At 41.2% G+C, this 15,044-nt stretch overlaps 1 protein-coding gene across 1 annotated transcript in view; it reads right to left on the bottom strand.

Annotated features, from left to right (window-relative positions):
- The window catches only part of LOC131053129 (cleavage and polyadenylation specificity factor subunit 3-I), a 62,899-nt gene that overhangs the window by 2,036 nt on the left and 45,819 nt on the right, over nucleotides 1–15,044 (bottom strand). The window contains 2 exon segments of the mRNA XM_057987746.2: nucleotides 41–190; nucleotides 293–338. Coding sequence (XP_057843729.2) covers nucleotides 41–190; nucleotides 293–338 — 196 coding nt within the window.

The following is a 15,044-nucleotide window of genomic DNA, read 5'->3' as shown; positions in this document are numbered from 1 at the left end:
ATATCATCTCAGAAGCGAATGAAGACCAATAAAAATTCACCTCAATTTTATCCATCGATCGAAGAATGTCTTGTTCATCAAATAACATATCTTCCACAGAAACCTTGCTTACTTTCACATAATCGGAAAGTAGAAGTTTGTAAATAGCTTTGGTTGCATGCGTCATGAATACCCGCCCATTAAAAGTTGTCTGCATATCACTGATTGATTAATATTCTTAGATGACCCAAAATTAGATACAAGCAGACCAAAGAATAATTGTCTCGATTGTAGGGATATAAATGAACCTCACCTTCTCCAAAAAATAAGGAAGAGATGCTGCATGATCCAGATGGAAACTGCAAGAAAGCATATTATATCAATCCAAAGAAAGAGCATTCCATCATATTAATCAATCCTCGCTAGAAAAGAATAGAATTGAAATATTGCAGCATCTTCCCCTAATTTTGAAGGCAATACTTCATATTCATATATAAAGCATGTGCATTTCATGCAACTGCAGACTAAATTAGCACAGAAAATGAACCTTTTAGCATAGAGTTCAAAGATGAAAGAAAGCAATCTGATCAAAATAACAGGTTATATTGCAGCCAATTCCAAAGTATGCTGATGCTTTCTAAGTATGTTTTTAGGTTGTCTAGGTCACAAATATTTTGTTTGCAGAATGAATCCCTTATAGAGAAAATATTGTATTGCCACAGTTAGAGGATTTCAAGGCAAAATGATTATGCCAAACTTAACAAAACAACAAATTATCTCCATTGGTCATGATAATTCACCTAGGATCTCATGAAATTTAAGCTTGTATGTAATCAATGGAGTGGTATTTAGAAAACTCTACAATTGACGCTCTAAGATCATACTTATACAATTCTATTCAAGGAACACAGGCACACTACATTGCTCTTCGATGGTCCCTGCAAAAGAGATTACCCCAAGGAGGCAGACAAACATTTACATCAAGTTCACTGAAATTTCTCAAGATTTGTATGATCACATCGATCTCTACCCATATATATTACTATTTCCTCAATTGTTCTCTTTATAATATAATTTCAATATTTTGCATTTCATTGACAGATACATTTAGTTTTTTTTAGCTTCCAGCTAGATTTCCATTTTTAAATAAGATATTTTCAAATAACTAATGAGCCATGATTTTGGTTAACTGTCTTATCTCATGTTCAGGCAATAAGCCTTTAATAAAGAAGATATGGCACCACGAAACATACTTTACAATCACACAATTTCAATGCAAGTGGACTAAACCTTACCTTACTGATTATGAAATATTTCAACATAAGCATTTCAACCAAACATGACAATCTTGTGAAACAGAAGCTGGTAAATAAATAAATGACCTAACCTCAAAGATAGAAGCAAACGTTAATGGCTTTTACGATATATCCACAATACTTCCTGTCTAGAGATGCTGTGGAATCAGCTTGTAGTTACTGGGCACTAGAAAAAAATCTTCCTTAATGAAAAGACTCATTTTAAATCTGTTCTGAAACAGAATGAAAAATTAGCACAATGAATTTCATATGGCTTCTCGTGCATAAACCTGAAGGTGCAAATTGTATTACCTACAGTGAAAATACTTGCTTTCCATTTGTTATGGGATATAAAAGTTATGGTTGTGCCTTTCTTTAATATGCACTTCAGTTATCCGTTTCTATTCTTCTAGTGTTAATTTATGCTCACTGTGGCAGCAGTAGATCTTAGCCCAGTAGACAAGGCCCTAGTTATTTGTGACATTTTGTTAAGTTTGGCATCTTAAAGAACAAATTTAGAAAAATTTCCATCCAGTACCAAGAACATCAAGGAACTTCTCTTGGACTAAATGGTCCAGGAGTGAATGGCATTTCAATCCCAAAGACTACCTGACCAATACCCTTGTTTGTAACTTGTCCATATTAAGAAAGTTCACTGAGAACCCAGTCGTACCAGGGATATTCCTGGAGAGAACTCAATACCTTTAACTTAGAAAGCAATCCCCAGATAACTTAACATCCAGGAAACCAATCTGGGCGCAAGCCATGATGGTATTAACGAACTTAATTTCTCTCAATATTGCATATAGAAAGTTTTGCAAGGAAAACAACAGGATATGTTGGTCTAACCGTGCACAACCTTATCCTGTTCGTAGCAATTCAGCCACTTGATGATCAGGTCACTAAAGTTATTCACATGGTACACATTTTTCCTTGAGGTCAGAAAAAAGCATCAAGTTAGAACAGATCTCCCCAAATTTCACATGATCTGCACAATTCTAACAACAGAGATCCCACTAGTTCCTGACAGGTACCAGCCAGCTACAGTTACACAAAGAAGAGGTCTATGAAGATGCTATATGTTCTGCATGATACTAACAATGTGAATCCCACCAGTTCTTGACAGGTACCAGCTACCCTCAGTAATTGCACTTCAAGTCACAAAACTGCTTTCTATGTATTCTTCATACAAATCTGCATATGTTCTTCACATACAAATCTGCCTCATATAATAGTCTCCTACACTCACACACACACACACATCTTGTATAGACTTGTTCTAACTCTGTTTTAGTTCTCCCCAAAAATCTGCTTATAAAACCTTTTCAAATTTGTTCATAAATCATATCTCAATCTGCTCATGATCCCCCTTCTGATCTGCTCATAAACTCTGAATATAATTCACTCAAATCTGCTTCAGTGACTACCAGCATATTGAAAGATATTGCATTGATTTCTTCTTCAAAACTGCATATACTCTCCTTTGCTCGTTTGCTTGTCGATCATCTATCATCATAAATCTGATTACAAATCTTTCATATATATTTATGCTATTAGGATCTGCTAAACTCAAAATGATATTACATTTCATTACTTACTTTTTAACCTCCCTTTCTACATTATTTTTGTACCACTCCATTATATCACTTCTGTTTAATATTAATCACTGATTTTCAATATATACATGGGCGCTCCTTTTGCAGTAACTAATAGTAATTGTTGCCCTTTTGTGAATAAACAAATTGTAGCTTTTGAATCGCTACATCTTTTGTCTTTTGTATTATTTTGTATAAAGTGGCATTTGCCTTTTGATTCCTCAATCGCTGCCTTTCTAACAGTAATAATTTCTCTCTTTTAATTCCTTATTGCTGCCTTTTACTTGCATATTAGATAGGACAAATTTTGTCTTCTTACAAATTGGTGATGTATTTTGTTCATGGGATCGCTGTGTTTTATATATCTTAATTACTGCATTTACCTTTTAATTGTTGTCTTCAGCGCTGCATTTAATCTTGTGATTTTATCGCTGCTCTTCGTAAGATATATTTAATGCATACTTAAGCATGGAAAATTTGAAATATCAATGTTACTCGAACCAGCAACAATTTCTTGCTGTTTACGATGACATTCATACATGCTTTTCCACATTTTCACCATCCCAGCAACCAGATGACATTCATAAAATCCATAGCTTGAAAGTCAACCATATACCTTGCATGAAGATACATTCAATACTTGTTTGATAAACCTCGCTATATCCAACTCCAATAATACTTGGAAGAGCAGCCCCTGCATATAAATTTTGGTGACATTATACTCTCTACATAAACCTTTTTTTGGTTGCTCAACAGTTGCATATTGTATGAATGCAAAACCTTTATTCTTCTGAGTTGTAAAGTTCCTTAACATCCATGTCTCTATGATTTCACCACATACTTTATTCAAATCCAATCTCTCCTTTGACATCAATGACAATACCAATGATATTATTCTAACAATTTTGCTCCTACACTTGAAAGTGATCCTGACATCAATGACAACATTTCAAACATATTGTGTAGCTTCTACTCTTGAAAGCCTTTTGTCCATCATGTTTTGCTGATTGAAGGCTTCTTGCTTGCAATCTAGGTGGCTTCTAATCATTCCAATCTATTGGACCAAAAAACAAGTATGTTTTAGTAATGCATAATGCCAACTTCAACCCTCTTCTTGCACCAGAGTGGACACTCATTGATCACCCCCGAGAAAGGATAGGTGAAGGTGAACTTCGATGGGGCTTCTTGGGGAAACCTTGGACCCTCGAAAGTCGGATCTGTCACTTGTGATTAGGAAGGAAGAATTTTCGCAATGGAAGCGAGGAAGCTCCCAGATGGCAAAAATAATGAGGCTAAGTTCCAAGCGGCCTAGATTGGGATACAACAATGCAAATAGTTGGGTTTCAAAAAGGATCATTTAGAAGGGGACTTGTTAATAACTATTAATGTGATTCACTGAAGAGAGACGCCAAATTGGAAATTATAAAAAAAAATCCACATATTTAGTGGAATAATTAGGACATTATCTAATTATTTAATCAATTAGGTCCTTTAATTACTTTATTCACTTAAAGATAAACTTAGGTGCCTTTTGCTTTAATTTAATTAGGCTAATAATAGCTTAAGTTGTCTCATTCATTATGATTGTGACACTCGGCGCTAGCAAATTTAATCTTGCTTTAGGGTTTTGCAACTAGGATTTCAGTTATCCTTTCATAAGGATTCATTCATTCATTGTAATCATAATCTTTTGTGCAATCAATGCAAAATTCTCAAGTTGTGTTGAGAAAATTATCCTTGCTTGATCTTCTTTGTGACAGGTGTGCTTGCAGAAGATTCTTGGCTTGTGAGGTTGAATCATCAACTTCTACATGGTATCATATGTAATGAGGTTTTTGGGGTCTGATAATTTCATTTGAGGAGGCATCATGGGTTTTTCTGTTCATCCTTCTATTATCAACCAAGCAAAGGGCAATTATCAGTCTTGGCGAAAGGGCATTTTGACACATCTTAGGTAGCTTTATTTTTTTCCTTGTCTATATGGCCTCATCCCTCAACCAGCCTCAGAGAGGGGTAAGCATGCTTGAAGGATCATTAATGATCATGTTATAGGACTGGTCGATTCTAGTGTTGATGATGACACTATATGTGCTTTATTCGACATTGATTGTCTCCACACACTTTGGATTCGCCTTTGGGAGATCTGTGGAGTGTCATGACCCCGTCTTGATATATCTCCATCACACGAAAAAAGAAGCGAAATATGCGCATATCAATGTACAGCAATATATGTAGAGTAGCGATTGTATTACTAAAGCAGAAATGACAAATTCAATATTAATAAACAGCTATTTGTTATGTATAAAGCAGCAGCAGTCTTGTTTTACAAAGAGCAGTTATAATATGCAGCCAATTTAATTTAATAAGTGCAACACATATGACAGAAAGAATAAGACAAAAACATAAAAGACAAAATAGAGATAAGAGAAAATAAGAATAAGACAAAAATCATATAAGACAATCATTCCCTTGATTAACAATCTGAAGTATTAACAAATATTTAAACAAAATATATCCAAAAATATTTATGAGAATTGCTTCATACCTTATGTTTATTACTTCATACCCTACGTGGATGCTTCATGTCTTACATACTTTTTATGCTCCATGCTTCATGCCTTCCATGTGTGTATGTATCTTATGCGACTGCTTCATGTATTTTCAGCATGAATGCTTTTTGTTGAATGGATGCTTCATATCTTAAATGCTTCAACGTGATTACTTCATGTGCATGTGTGCTGTAATGTCCCCATCTTAGTGATGATGCATTTAGTGGTCCATTGACCTTTTCCGGAGACCAGTAGGCTATGTGGAAAGGAGAATTAGGGTTTCCAACTTCTGTGGAGTTCTGCACGAGCTTGTTAGGTTTAGTTAGGAGGGAATTCTTCAGTCCTGCTTGTGGTTTCCTTCTAGGTTTTCCATGAACTCCACTGTGACATACAGTTGACTCTTTGATGAAATGTGAACTTACTATTTATAGTAAGTTAGGGTTTGGCTGTCTGGATGGTGCAGTTTTACTGAGCTTTCCAAGCTCTTTCTTTGGGTGAGAAGACCACGATTTTCGAGGCAGTATTTCATGACTTACTATTTTTAGTAAGTGGCAGTTTGGACATTTCTATTTTTGGCAGTCTTGGATATGGTCCTGATCCAGCGCAGTTCAGTGGTCTTCATTGCTCAACTTCATCCTTGATTTTGTGATAATCGGTGTTAGGGGTAAATAACTTATGTTAGTAAGAATAATAATTATAATTGTGTTTATGTTGTGTTTATGGTTATGTTGCGTTGCTGAGAGGTTCCCGTCGGGAGTTGGTGACAGTTGGCAACTTGGCCAACCGTCGGGTCTATATATTGTTTGGATGGAACCTCGGCAGGGGAGATTATGTATGGATATATTCTGGATCAATCAATAAAGATATAACTCTTCTGGTCTAGTTGTTTATCATTATTACTTATCCTGTGTTATCTGTGAGTTTGACCAACCTTACATTAAGGACCAAACATTTTGGCGTCGTTGCCTGAATGAACCTGGAGATAACTATGGCAGCAAGAATTAATGGGTCGGCCATTCAACCAGCAATTAATTGTCATGGACAGCGACATGCACGAAGAGAGTACCGCGGAAGAGGCATGAGAGGATCAGTTGACGACAGACTTGGTAGAGTTGTGGGACGTGTCAATCACGCAGTACGTGCTAAGAGAGGCTCAGGAGAGAGCCGTCTCGAAAGGCACGATACGTGGTGAACTCACTGTCAGTGCTCCCGTCTTTGACCTGCTCGGAAGTATTCCAAGGTTTCTCACCAAAAATCTGATTGCACTTCAAGACCGAAGGGAGGAAACTGCACGATAACTCCGTTGGCAACAAGTACTCAGAAGGTACGAGGAGTGGAGCTGTAGGGAGGAAGAGGAGAGGGGGGCTAGTCGACGCCATACCTCTGGCACTTGATGCGCCTACGGCCAAACAAGGACAAACGTAACACTGCCACCGAAGGAGTAGACGAGGGAACTGTACGGAGATCTCTCCGCATAAAAGAACAGGCCGTCCAGAGACGACAGCTAAGGGAGGTTGCCGACTCGAAGAGCCCAGAGAAACACAGCAGAAGTCGGAGTGTGAGTCGGAGTCGTAGTCGGGAGAGACAAAGGCCGTGTACGTGGAAGGAGTTGGCCGAGGTCGCCAGGAACTTGCCACTTCCAAACGTAGTGGAGGAAGATCTCGCCGACCAGGCCCCACACTTGACGTCAAGTGAAGAGGACTCCAAAGCCGAGTCGCAAAGCAATCCGTTAGAATATTTTGAACAAGGAGAGGAGGTCGTACGAGACCTGCACGAAGAGATCGCCACTATATTTGAAGCAACATTATCTGGCATCAGGAATTTGTCCTTGTCAGAGGGCATCAAAATAGGAGGGTCAGATCCAAAAACCCCAAAAAGGAGGGACTATAAGAGCGAGGGTGACCAAAGTCCTGTGGACAGGGGCCCAACCAGATCAAGAGCATACGGTACCTCCCGGACACATAATACCTTTCCGACATATAGTCACTTCCAAGCGCTACATAAAACCCTCCAGGCAAGAACAATGGCACACACCCCAAAGAAACAAAAGCTTCCAAAATTCATGGGTGACGGGTCGGAGGACCCCGTATGGCACTGTAAGACATGCATGACCATTTGGGAGGCAAATGGCCAAGACGAACGAGATTACTAGTTGAAGGCATTTCCAGCCACTCTGCGAGGAATAGCCATTGACTGGTATACGGACCTGGATTCCCAATATAAAACGTCCTAGAACAGTCTGAAGAAGGCTTTCGAAGAGGAGTTAAAAATCCTACGGGACGACAATGAAATTGTGACGGAGATTTACAATACCAAGCAGGGAAAAAGTGAAAGCGTACGGGCATATAGTAGAAGGCTGAGGGAACTACTCAACAAAATGGAGAACCAGTCGGCTGATGGCCTCAAGAAGAGATAGTTTGCTGAAGGATTGGTACCATCCCTCAGACGGAAGATGAAGGTGGTCCCCCTGCCCTCGTATGATGAAGCATACAACCGTGCGATGGATATTGAAAGCGAAAATAAGACATCCCGAGGGAAGCGTCGGGTGAGCGTTGGTGATAGTACAGATGAAGACAGTGATGGGGAGTCCAAAACCATGCAAGCACTCCGAAGGGATATGATGAGGATGATGAAAGAACTAAAGGCTAACAAAGAAGGTGGCAGTGAAGGAAGGGAGCTATGGTGCACCGACTGCAAGACAAAAGGACACACTAAGGGGAGTTGTCCCTGCAAGGTCTTCTGTGACATTTGCCAAGTAATGGGACATTCCATTAAGGAATGCTCGTACATCTTAAAAACACAGAACACACAAGTGCTCTACGCCCAACCCGACCAAGTCACACCGCCAACGACACCTCCGAAGCCGGCAGCAAACTCTATCACCTCTCCTAGAGGGTACAAAAACAATCGGCGGGGTAACAATGGTCCAATAATAACACGCCAAGGACTAGAATTCAATACGACGCGAAGGGACGACCCATGATTCAATGCAGAAAGTGCAATGAATGGGGTCACTTTGCGTGGGAATGTCAAAACAGGGGTGACGCAGGAAGTTTGTTGTGCAAATGGTGCGGTCCAGGGAATCACGAGGACATAGATTGTCTGAGGCGAAAAGGGGTGAATATGTTGGAGGTGGAAGGACCGAGGGAAGGCGTATTGGCAATCACAAGATTGCAAAACAAAAAAGCGATGTATCCTGACCCTCGCACGGAGAAGGAAAGAGTCCAGGAAGCCAGGGCGAATATCGAGTGGGCGATGGCAAAAGAGCGGAGGGCCTCGCACCCAGCTGCCAGTGCACCACTCCGGTCAGGATCGGAGAAAATTATCATTAAGCAGATGTTAAAGACCAAAATACCCGTACGGGTATCCGACCTTCTAAAGACCATGCCACAGTTGAGGATGGCCCTGACCAATGCAGCCGGTAACACCACCGTCGGCCAAGAACACCGGACGATCACAAAACCACATAGTACGGCTCCGGTGGAGGAACCTGGTATGAACGCCATGGACCCTATGCTACTCACAGTAAGCATTGGACGAAAACCTGTCGTGGTGGAGATGGACATAATGGGACAAAAGCTCACAAACACCATTGTGGATGGCGGGTCCAGAGTCAACATACTACCGGAGGAAACGTGGAGAAGCCTTGGCAAGCTTGCTCTCTGGCCACCAACATTCCATCTCGTCGATGCATACCAACACGGTATCGAACCTCTCGGTACTCTCATGGCACAAAAGGTAGTGATCGGGACACAACGATTCCTTCTGGACTTCATAGTCATCCCATTGGAAAGAAAAGTGTACGACGCCCTCTTGGGAAGGGGATGGTTGATCATGGCTAGAGCCAATCATAACTGGAAGAAGAATACACTCTCAATTGAGAGTGACAGTCATAAGTATGTAATCGACCTAAGGAATCAATCCGTCAATGAAGAGCTCGCGTCATTCGACTCCGACTTGGAGGATTCAAATAGATGGGAGTGGGGTTCTGTTGATGTGTCTTTTGTACACGACCAAACACGGAATAAAATACCTAAAGGTATCTTATCCTCTCTTGAATAAAGCTTCCCTGAATGCTGAAGATCTCGCAGAAGGATAAATCGGAGTAGCTCCAAGGTTCTAATATGTAGGGTCTCTACGTGTGGATAAGCTTCTCGCGGTATGATGTGATTTTGCTAGAATCACAAGGGGACTTACACTCGATGACCTGAGCGTCTGATTTGCTTTGGATATTACTGGAACGTGGAATTTCATTGGCCCTTGATTTTGAAAAAGGAAAAAAGGATAAGGGTTGAAACGGGATCTATTTCTAACACTAAGAATGTAAGAGCAATGGATGACCTTTGATGAAACTCTAACTAAGTCTTGCTTTGACATGCTAGGATCATCTCCACAAGGTTAGTGCGATCTTCTAAGGATGGCTTTATGATGTTTAGATCACCGCTACAAACATAGATACCGTCAGGTTGATGCATATCAATGAAGAAGCGATAATTGAAGTTAAGCTTAAGCTGAATGATTCCAGTTGACTACACAAGGCAAGTTTGCAATCAACAAACTGCTAGTAGTATGGAAATACAAATTTCACCATCGATCATACACATTTCTTCTACTCATCTAATAACATGAAATCAAATTTGAGAAGTATAGAGACCACGCAAATTGTTGAATCGACACATTGAATTCACCATTTCTTCAATGAAGTTTACAAGTCTTTTGCAACAATGTCTTGGCAACAATCTTTGCCTTCTCTTTCTACTCTACTCTAAAATGCTACGAATTATTGACTATTCTCTCTAACTATTTCCTATTCTTTGACTATTAACCTTCACAAATGAGGAGCCAAGGCTTTATATAGAGAGCCCTTTACAGATTGACGACTCTGATGGACTTAGAATCAATGGCTAGGATTACAAGATAGAAACTCTAACTAGGGTTTGTCATAACAAACTTCCTTAGCCAATGAGAAAATTACATTCAATGTGTGGACCAATAGGAAGCAGGGGTAGGTACACCGAAGTTTGTGCCGCCTCCGATAAATTAGGTACATTGAATCTGGTCCTGCTGAGGTGGACCAATCCGACCGAATGAATGATGACTAGGATGCCACCTTGTCTAATGCTTGTGACTTGGTTGATCTTCCTTCATCCTTGATGTACTTTGATGAAAAGCGTACCCCCTTGACTCCCATATGCTTGATGAGGCCTCCTTACTGTCAAGCTTTCCTTCTTCTTTGATAATTCATATTGCTTTGAAGTGCTTGTAAAGCCTTTCTTTGTCATCTTGTGGTTCCTTTGTGTGGCGAAGTGAAGGTTTTGGAGATAGCTGGCTCCTTGAACACATGTAGTTTTCCAAGGCTTCAAAACACCTCGAGTCCTCCTCCATGCCTTTGCAGTGTCCTTGATAATGATGGACTGGAATAGGTCATCCTTGCCCAGGCTTGATCTTCTTTTATCTGCAAAATAAACCAAAGGATGATTAAGCACATATGACATATTCATTTCAACATAGCATTTTCTACCTTAAATCATTAATGAGAAGACACCAAAATGGAATTTCGCTCAATATCCTCTCCAAGGATAGGCCCTATTAGATTTTTGCTCTAGACCCTTTGGAAGGGTCAGGAGCAAATTTTGACAAAGTTGCTCAATCAAACCTCATTTTCAACATTACTTCACCAAGATCAAGTCATTCACCTCCAAAATTGCCAAGGAATAGGTTTTGCTCAAGGACCTAGGCAAAATATTAGACCACTTAGGAGTTTCGCTCTGGACCCTTTGGAAGGGTTAGGAGCGAAATTTGCATTCTTGGTTCAAATTCTTCTCACTTTGTGACCACAACTTGCTCAAATGCATGCCTAAGGATGTTTCTAATCTCAATCAATACTAGGCTTGATGCAAAATTGGGAGCAAAATAGAGGTTATTAAGGATTTCGCTCTGGACCCTTTGGAAGGGTCAGGAGCGAAATTTGCATTTTAGGATAAATTCTATCATGTCTCTACTCCAAAATGCCTTCCAAGGCAAGCATATGCTATCTTTCTCTTCACCAAAGCCTAGGAATCCACAACTTGACCTTCATCATGAGCAAATTAGGTGAAATTGAGAATTTTGCTCTAGACCCTTTGGAAAGGTTAGGAGCGAAATTCTTGACTTGTTTGTTTTCTTTCACCAAGGTCTATCCTTTTCACTCTCTATACTTGGACTCTCATCTTTGGATCTAGTTTTTGGAGGATTCTTCAATTTTCCAGACTTAGTCAAATTTCAGGATCAGGATGACATTCCAGACTTAGCCAAATTTTAGGATCAGGATGACATTCTAGATTTAGCCAAATTTCAAGACATTTTAAGATTGGATGACATTCCAGACTTCATCACTCACCAATTTGACCTAACTTAGATCTTCAAAGATGATATTCACTCACCAAGCTTCATTGACTTCTTGAAACTCAAACAAGACACAATTAGCAACAAGAGCAAAACTTTGACCTAAGGAAGACTTTCAAAGATGACCCTAACCCGGAGCATCCACCGACTCACCCTTTAGCTAAAACAGAGCCTGCTATCTTAGTGATCCCTCTAGCAACACTCAACATGCAAAGGCTAATAGACAAAACCCTAAAAGACCTAGAAAAACAAACCCCAGAAAGCAAAAAGTAGGGGTCCCCATTTACAATGGGCCGATGTGTGAATATGTCACAACAAGTTCTGAAGGAGACAGAGGAGGGAAGGAACCCAGCGAGGAAGGAATGCTGGAATTGGACGGATGCTCTGAAGATGGAACTAGTTCATTGGTCAGACTCTTTCATTGGCAGATGGAGGACTACGAGGTCTTCCACCCGGAGTGCCACATGCTACAAATATGCAAGATTGGGGAATCAAGCGGCGGTATGGAAGAGCAGTCATTTCCCCTGGAGTACGGTAGGTACCAGGAAGGGATGGTACGGGTGGATGTCACACCAGCACATCGGTTTGAACGAGATAAACCTACTGCAAAGAGGAAATTAATGGAGCACCTTAGTAAAAAGAAGAGAAGAAATCGAAGCAGACTTGGCAATAGGACGAAATCAAGAAGAAGAAGACAAGGATTTGCACGGCCAGGCACAGAGGAGAGATTAAATTCGTACAATGTACGGATGAGCGCAAGGAGGCGTGGAAGGAACCAGTGGTTGATCCGTACGACATACGGATTGCTTGAACAGAGGCGCGTGAAGACCAAGCATCGAATCCGTACGATGTACAGATTGTGCGTACGGACGTAGCAGAAGTCGAGGCGAGCAAGGTACAACGAAACATCTCGTACAGTGTACAACGACAACATACCAATGCACCATATGATGTACGACGATCACACCTACCCCGTACGGTTTGTGTCGATCAGAGCGAACCAATCCGTACGACGTACAAAATTTACAGCACAGCGTACAACAATCATAGCAGAATAGTTCGTACGGGGTACATTGCAGACTGTATGGTAAGTTGAGAAGTCTGTACAACACCGTACGACTGTCGATGCAGAGGAGAAGACTGTACGGACAAGAAGATGAAGATTGTACGGAGGCCGACACAGGGAAGTCCATACACACAGGGAATAGACACATAAAAATTGAAAGCATTTGTTGGAAAATTTGTGCCATCCGTACAGAGTTATCTGCAGAGTTTGCAAAAGTTGAAGAGGTTGTACAGTCAGGAGAAGGAAGTGTACGGACCAATCCGTACGGTGGAGAGGCATCAACTAGTATAATGGTTCGTACCAATTGGCGAATCACACTGGCAGACCGTTATAATAACGGCCAAGGACGGGAGAAAGACAGGAAAACAGGGCAAAACAGTTGTAGTGCAACCATGACAGCTACAGATCCAGCAGTAGCAGCAAGAAGGCCAAAATCAGGCCAAAAGTGCAGAAGGATCCAGAGGGGATCACGGCAGAGAATGTAGCCTTTGAGAGTGTGACTGGCAGTGAATGTCGTACCTAGTGGGAGGAAACTTCCCTCGACCATGTGATAAAGGATTCCCTCATAAAAGCTCAGGTGGACCATGCCATCCAAATGCCCACATTTAACATCAAGGATTTTGAGCCAGTGCTGGGGACTATGGTATCTGGATACAACCCGCAGGAAACGGCTTCCATTATTCAGTTCCAAGGATGCACGATACGAGTTTCATTCAAACCAGAGGACTTCAGGAGGGCATTTGGCATACCAGAGAAGGGGGCATTTGCAACGAAACCAACCAAGAAGCTCACCAAGGAAAAAAAGAAATGGCTGATGGATTTGGTATGCAGGGATGACCTCACAGAGGAACAATGGAAGAGTACGAGGGTACAGTTCACACCTCCGAAATTATCCTTGGCACACTTGGTACCGCACGAAGCGCTTACGGTGGCCAACCCCGTGGGAGACGTACGACCAGTAGGGGTACTATTCCGAAAAATCAACTAAGGAGAAGCACCAGCACAACAGTAGGTATCATTACCACAGATCAGCTTGGATGTACTTGCAGCAGAAGCCACGAAGGGTACCAGTACGGTAGACCAGACAGTGGCAGGAGAGGTTGTACTAGGAAAAGACATAACGGCGGAGCAGGAAATTGGTACGGTATTGTTGTGACCATTTCACACATCGCCCCATCAGAATGGGGACCCCCTCTTTTTCTTGGGTTTTTGCTTTCCCTTAGTTAGGTTTTCTCTCTGCTTGCTAGGTTTGGAGTGAGTGAGTGGTCGCCTGGGCTGGCTAGATTAGGGTTTATCTCTGAAAGCTCGTATTAGGGTTTCTTTCAAGCTGAGTCTAGCCTAGTTTTGGGAGGTCATTAGATGTGAATCGAGATGGTTAGATCAAGAAAGAGGGTGAATAGGTCTTAGGTTAGGGTAGGTCTGGATTGATGGTTTTCTTATCAGAGTCCACTTTTCCTCCAGGTCCGAGTCGATTGAGCAAAGTCAGTGGTCAGAGAAAGATGGAAGTAGAGATTTCAGAAATTGATGATCAAATGCACTTGATGATGATTGAAGGAGTTTTGGAAAGATATGACCTAGGTTGTTGACTTTTGAGGCGTAACTGGGAAAATTGATACATGTTTCACCTTGAAGAAGAGTTTGTAGACGTTGAAATGATGAAAGCCGGCCTAGGAGGAGATTTTCGCTCTTGACCCTTCCAAAGGGTCCAGAGCGAAATCTTCCTTTCTTGCCTCCCTTTGGCCCTGAAAACCTAGTTGGACCTTGCTTAGACCAAGTTGGATGAGGAATTGTCTTGATTATGAAAGGAGGAAGATGATTTGATCAAATTGGGAAGAAAATGAGATAAACAAGGTGATAAACTAGCCAAGAATAGGGATTTCGCTCCTGACCCTTCCAAAGGGTCCAGAGCGAAAATCCCCTTAAACATCAAATTCTCACTTGTCAAGGCCAGGATCATAGTTTCCTTAGGCATAGTAAGGGCAATTTGATACGTTCTAGCCCTGGGGAGTGATTGATGATGGATGAGATGAAGGATTTTGGTCAAGAAGATGAATTTCGCTCTTGACCCTTCCAAAGGGTCCAGAGCGAAATTCTTGAAAACTCTCAATTTTCCCTTGGCTAAAGTCAGGATCTTGATAGAAAAGCATGAGGAAGGATCTATATTTGCCTCCCAAAG

The sequence above is a fragment of the Cryptomeria japonica genome, chromosome 2 (genome assembly GCF_030272615.1).
Source record: "Cryptomeria japonica chromosome 2, Sugi_1.0, whole genome shotgun sequence".
Lineage (NCBI taxonomy): Eukaryota > Viridiplantae > Streptophyta > Pinopsida > Cupressales > Cupressaceae > Cryptomeria > Cryptomeria japonica.
The sequence above is the reverse complement of the archived record's forward strand: the minus strand, read 5'-3'. Positions and strand labels throughout refer to the sequence as shown.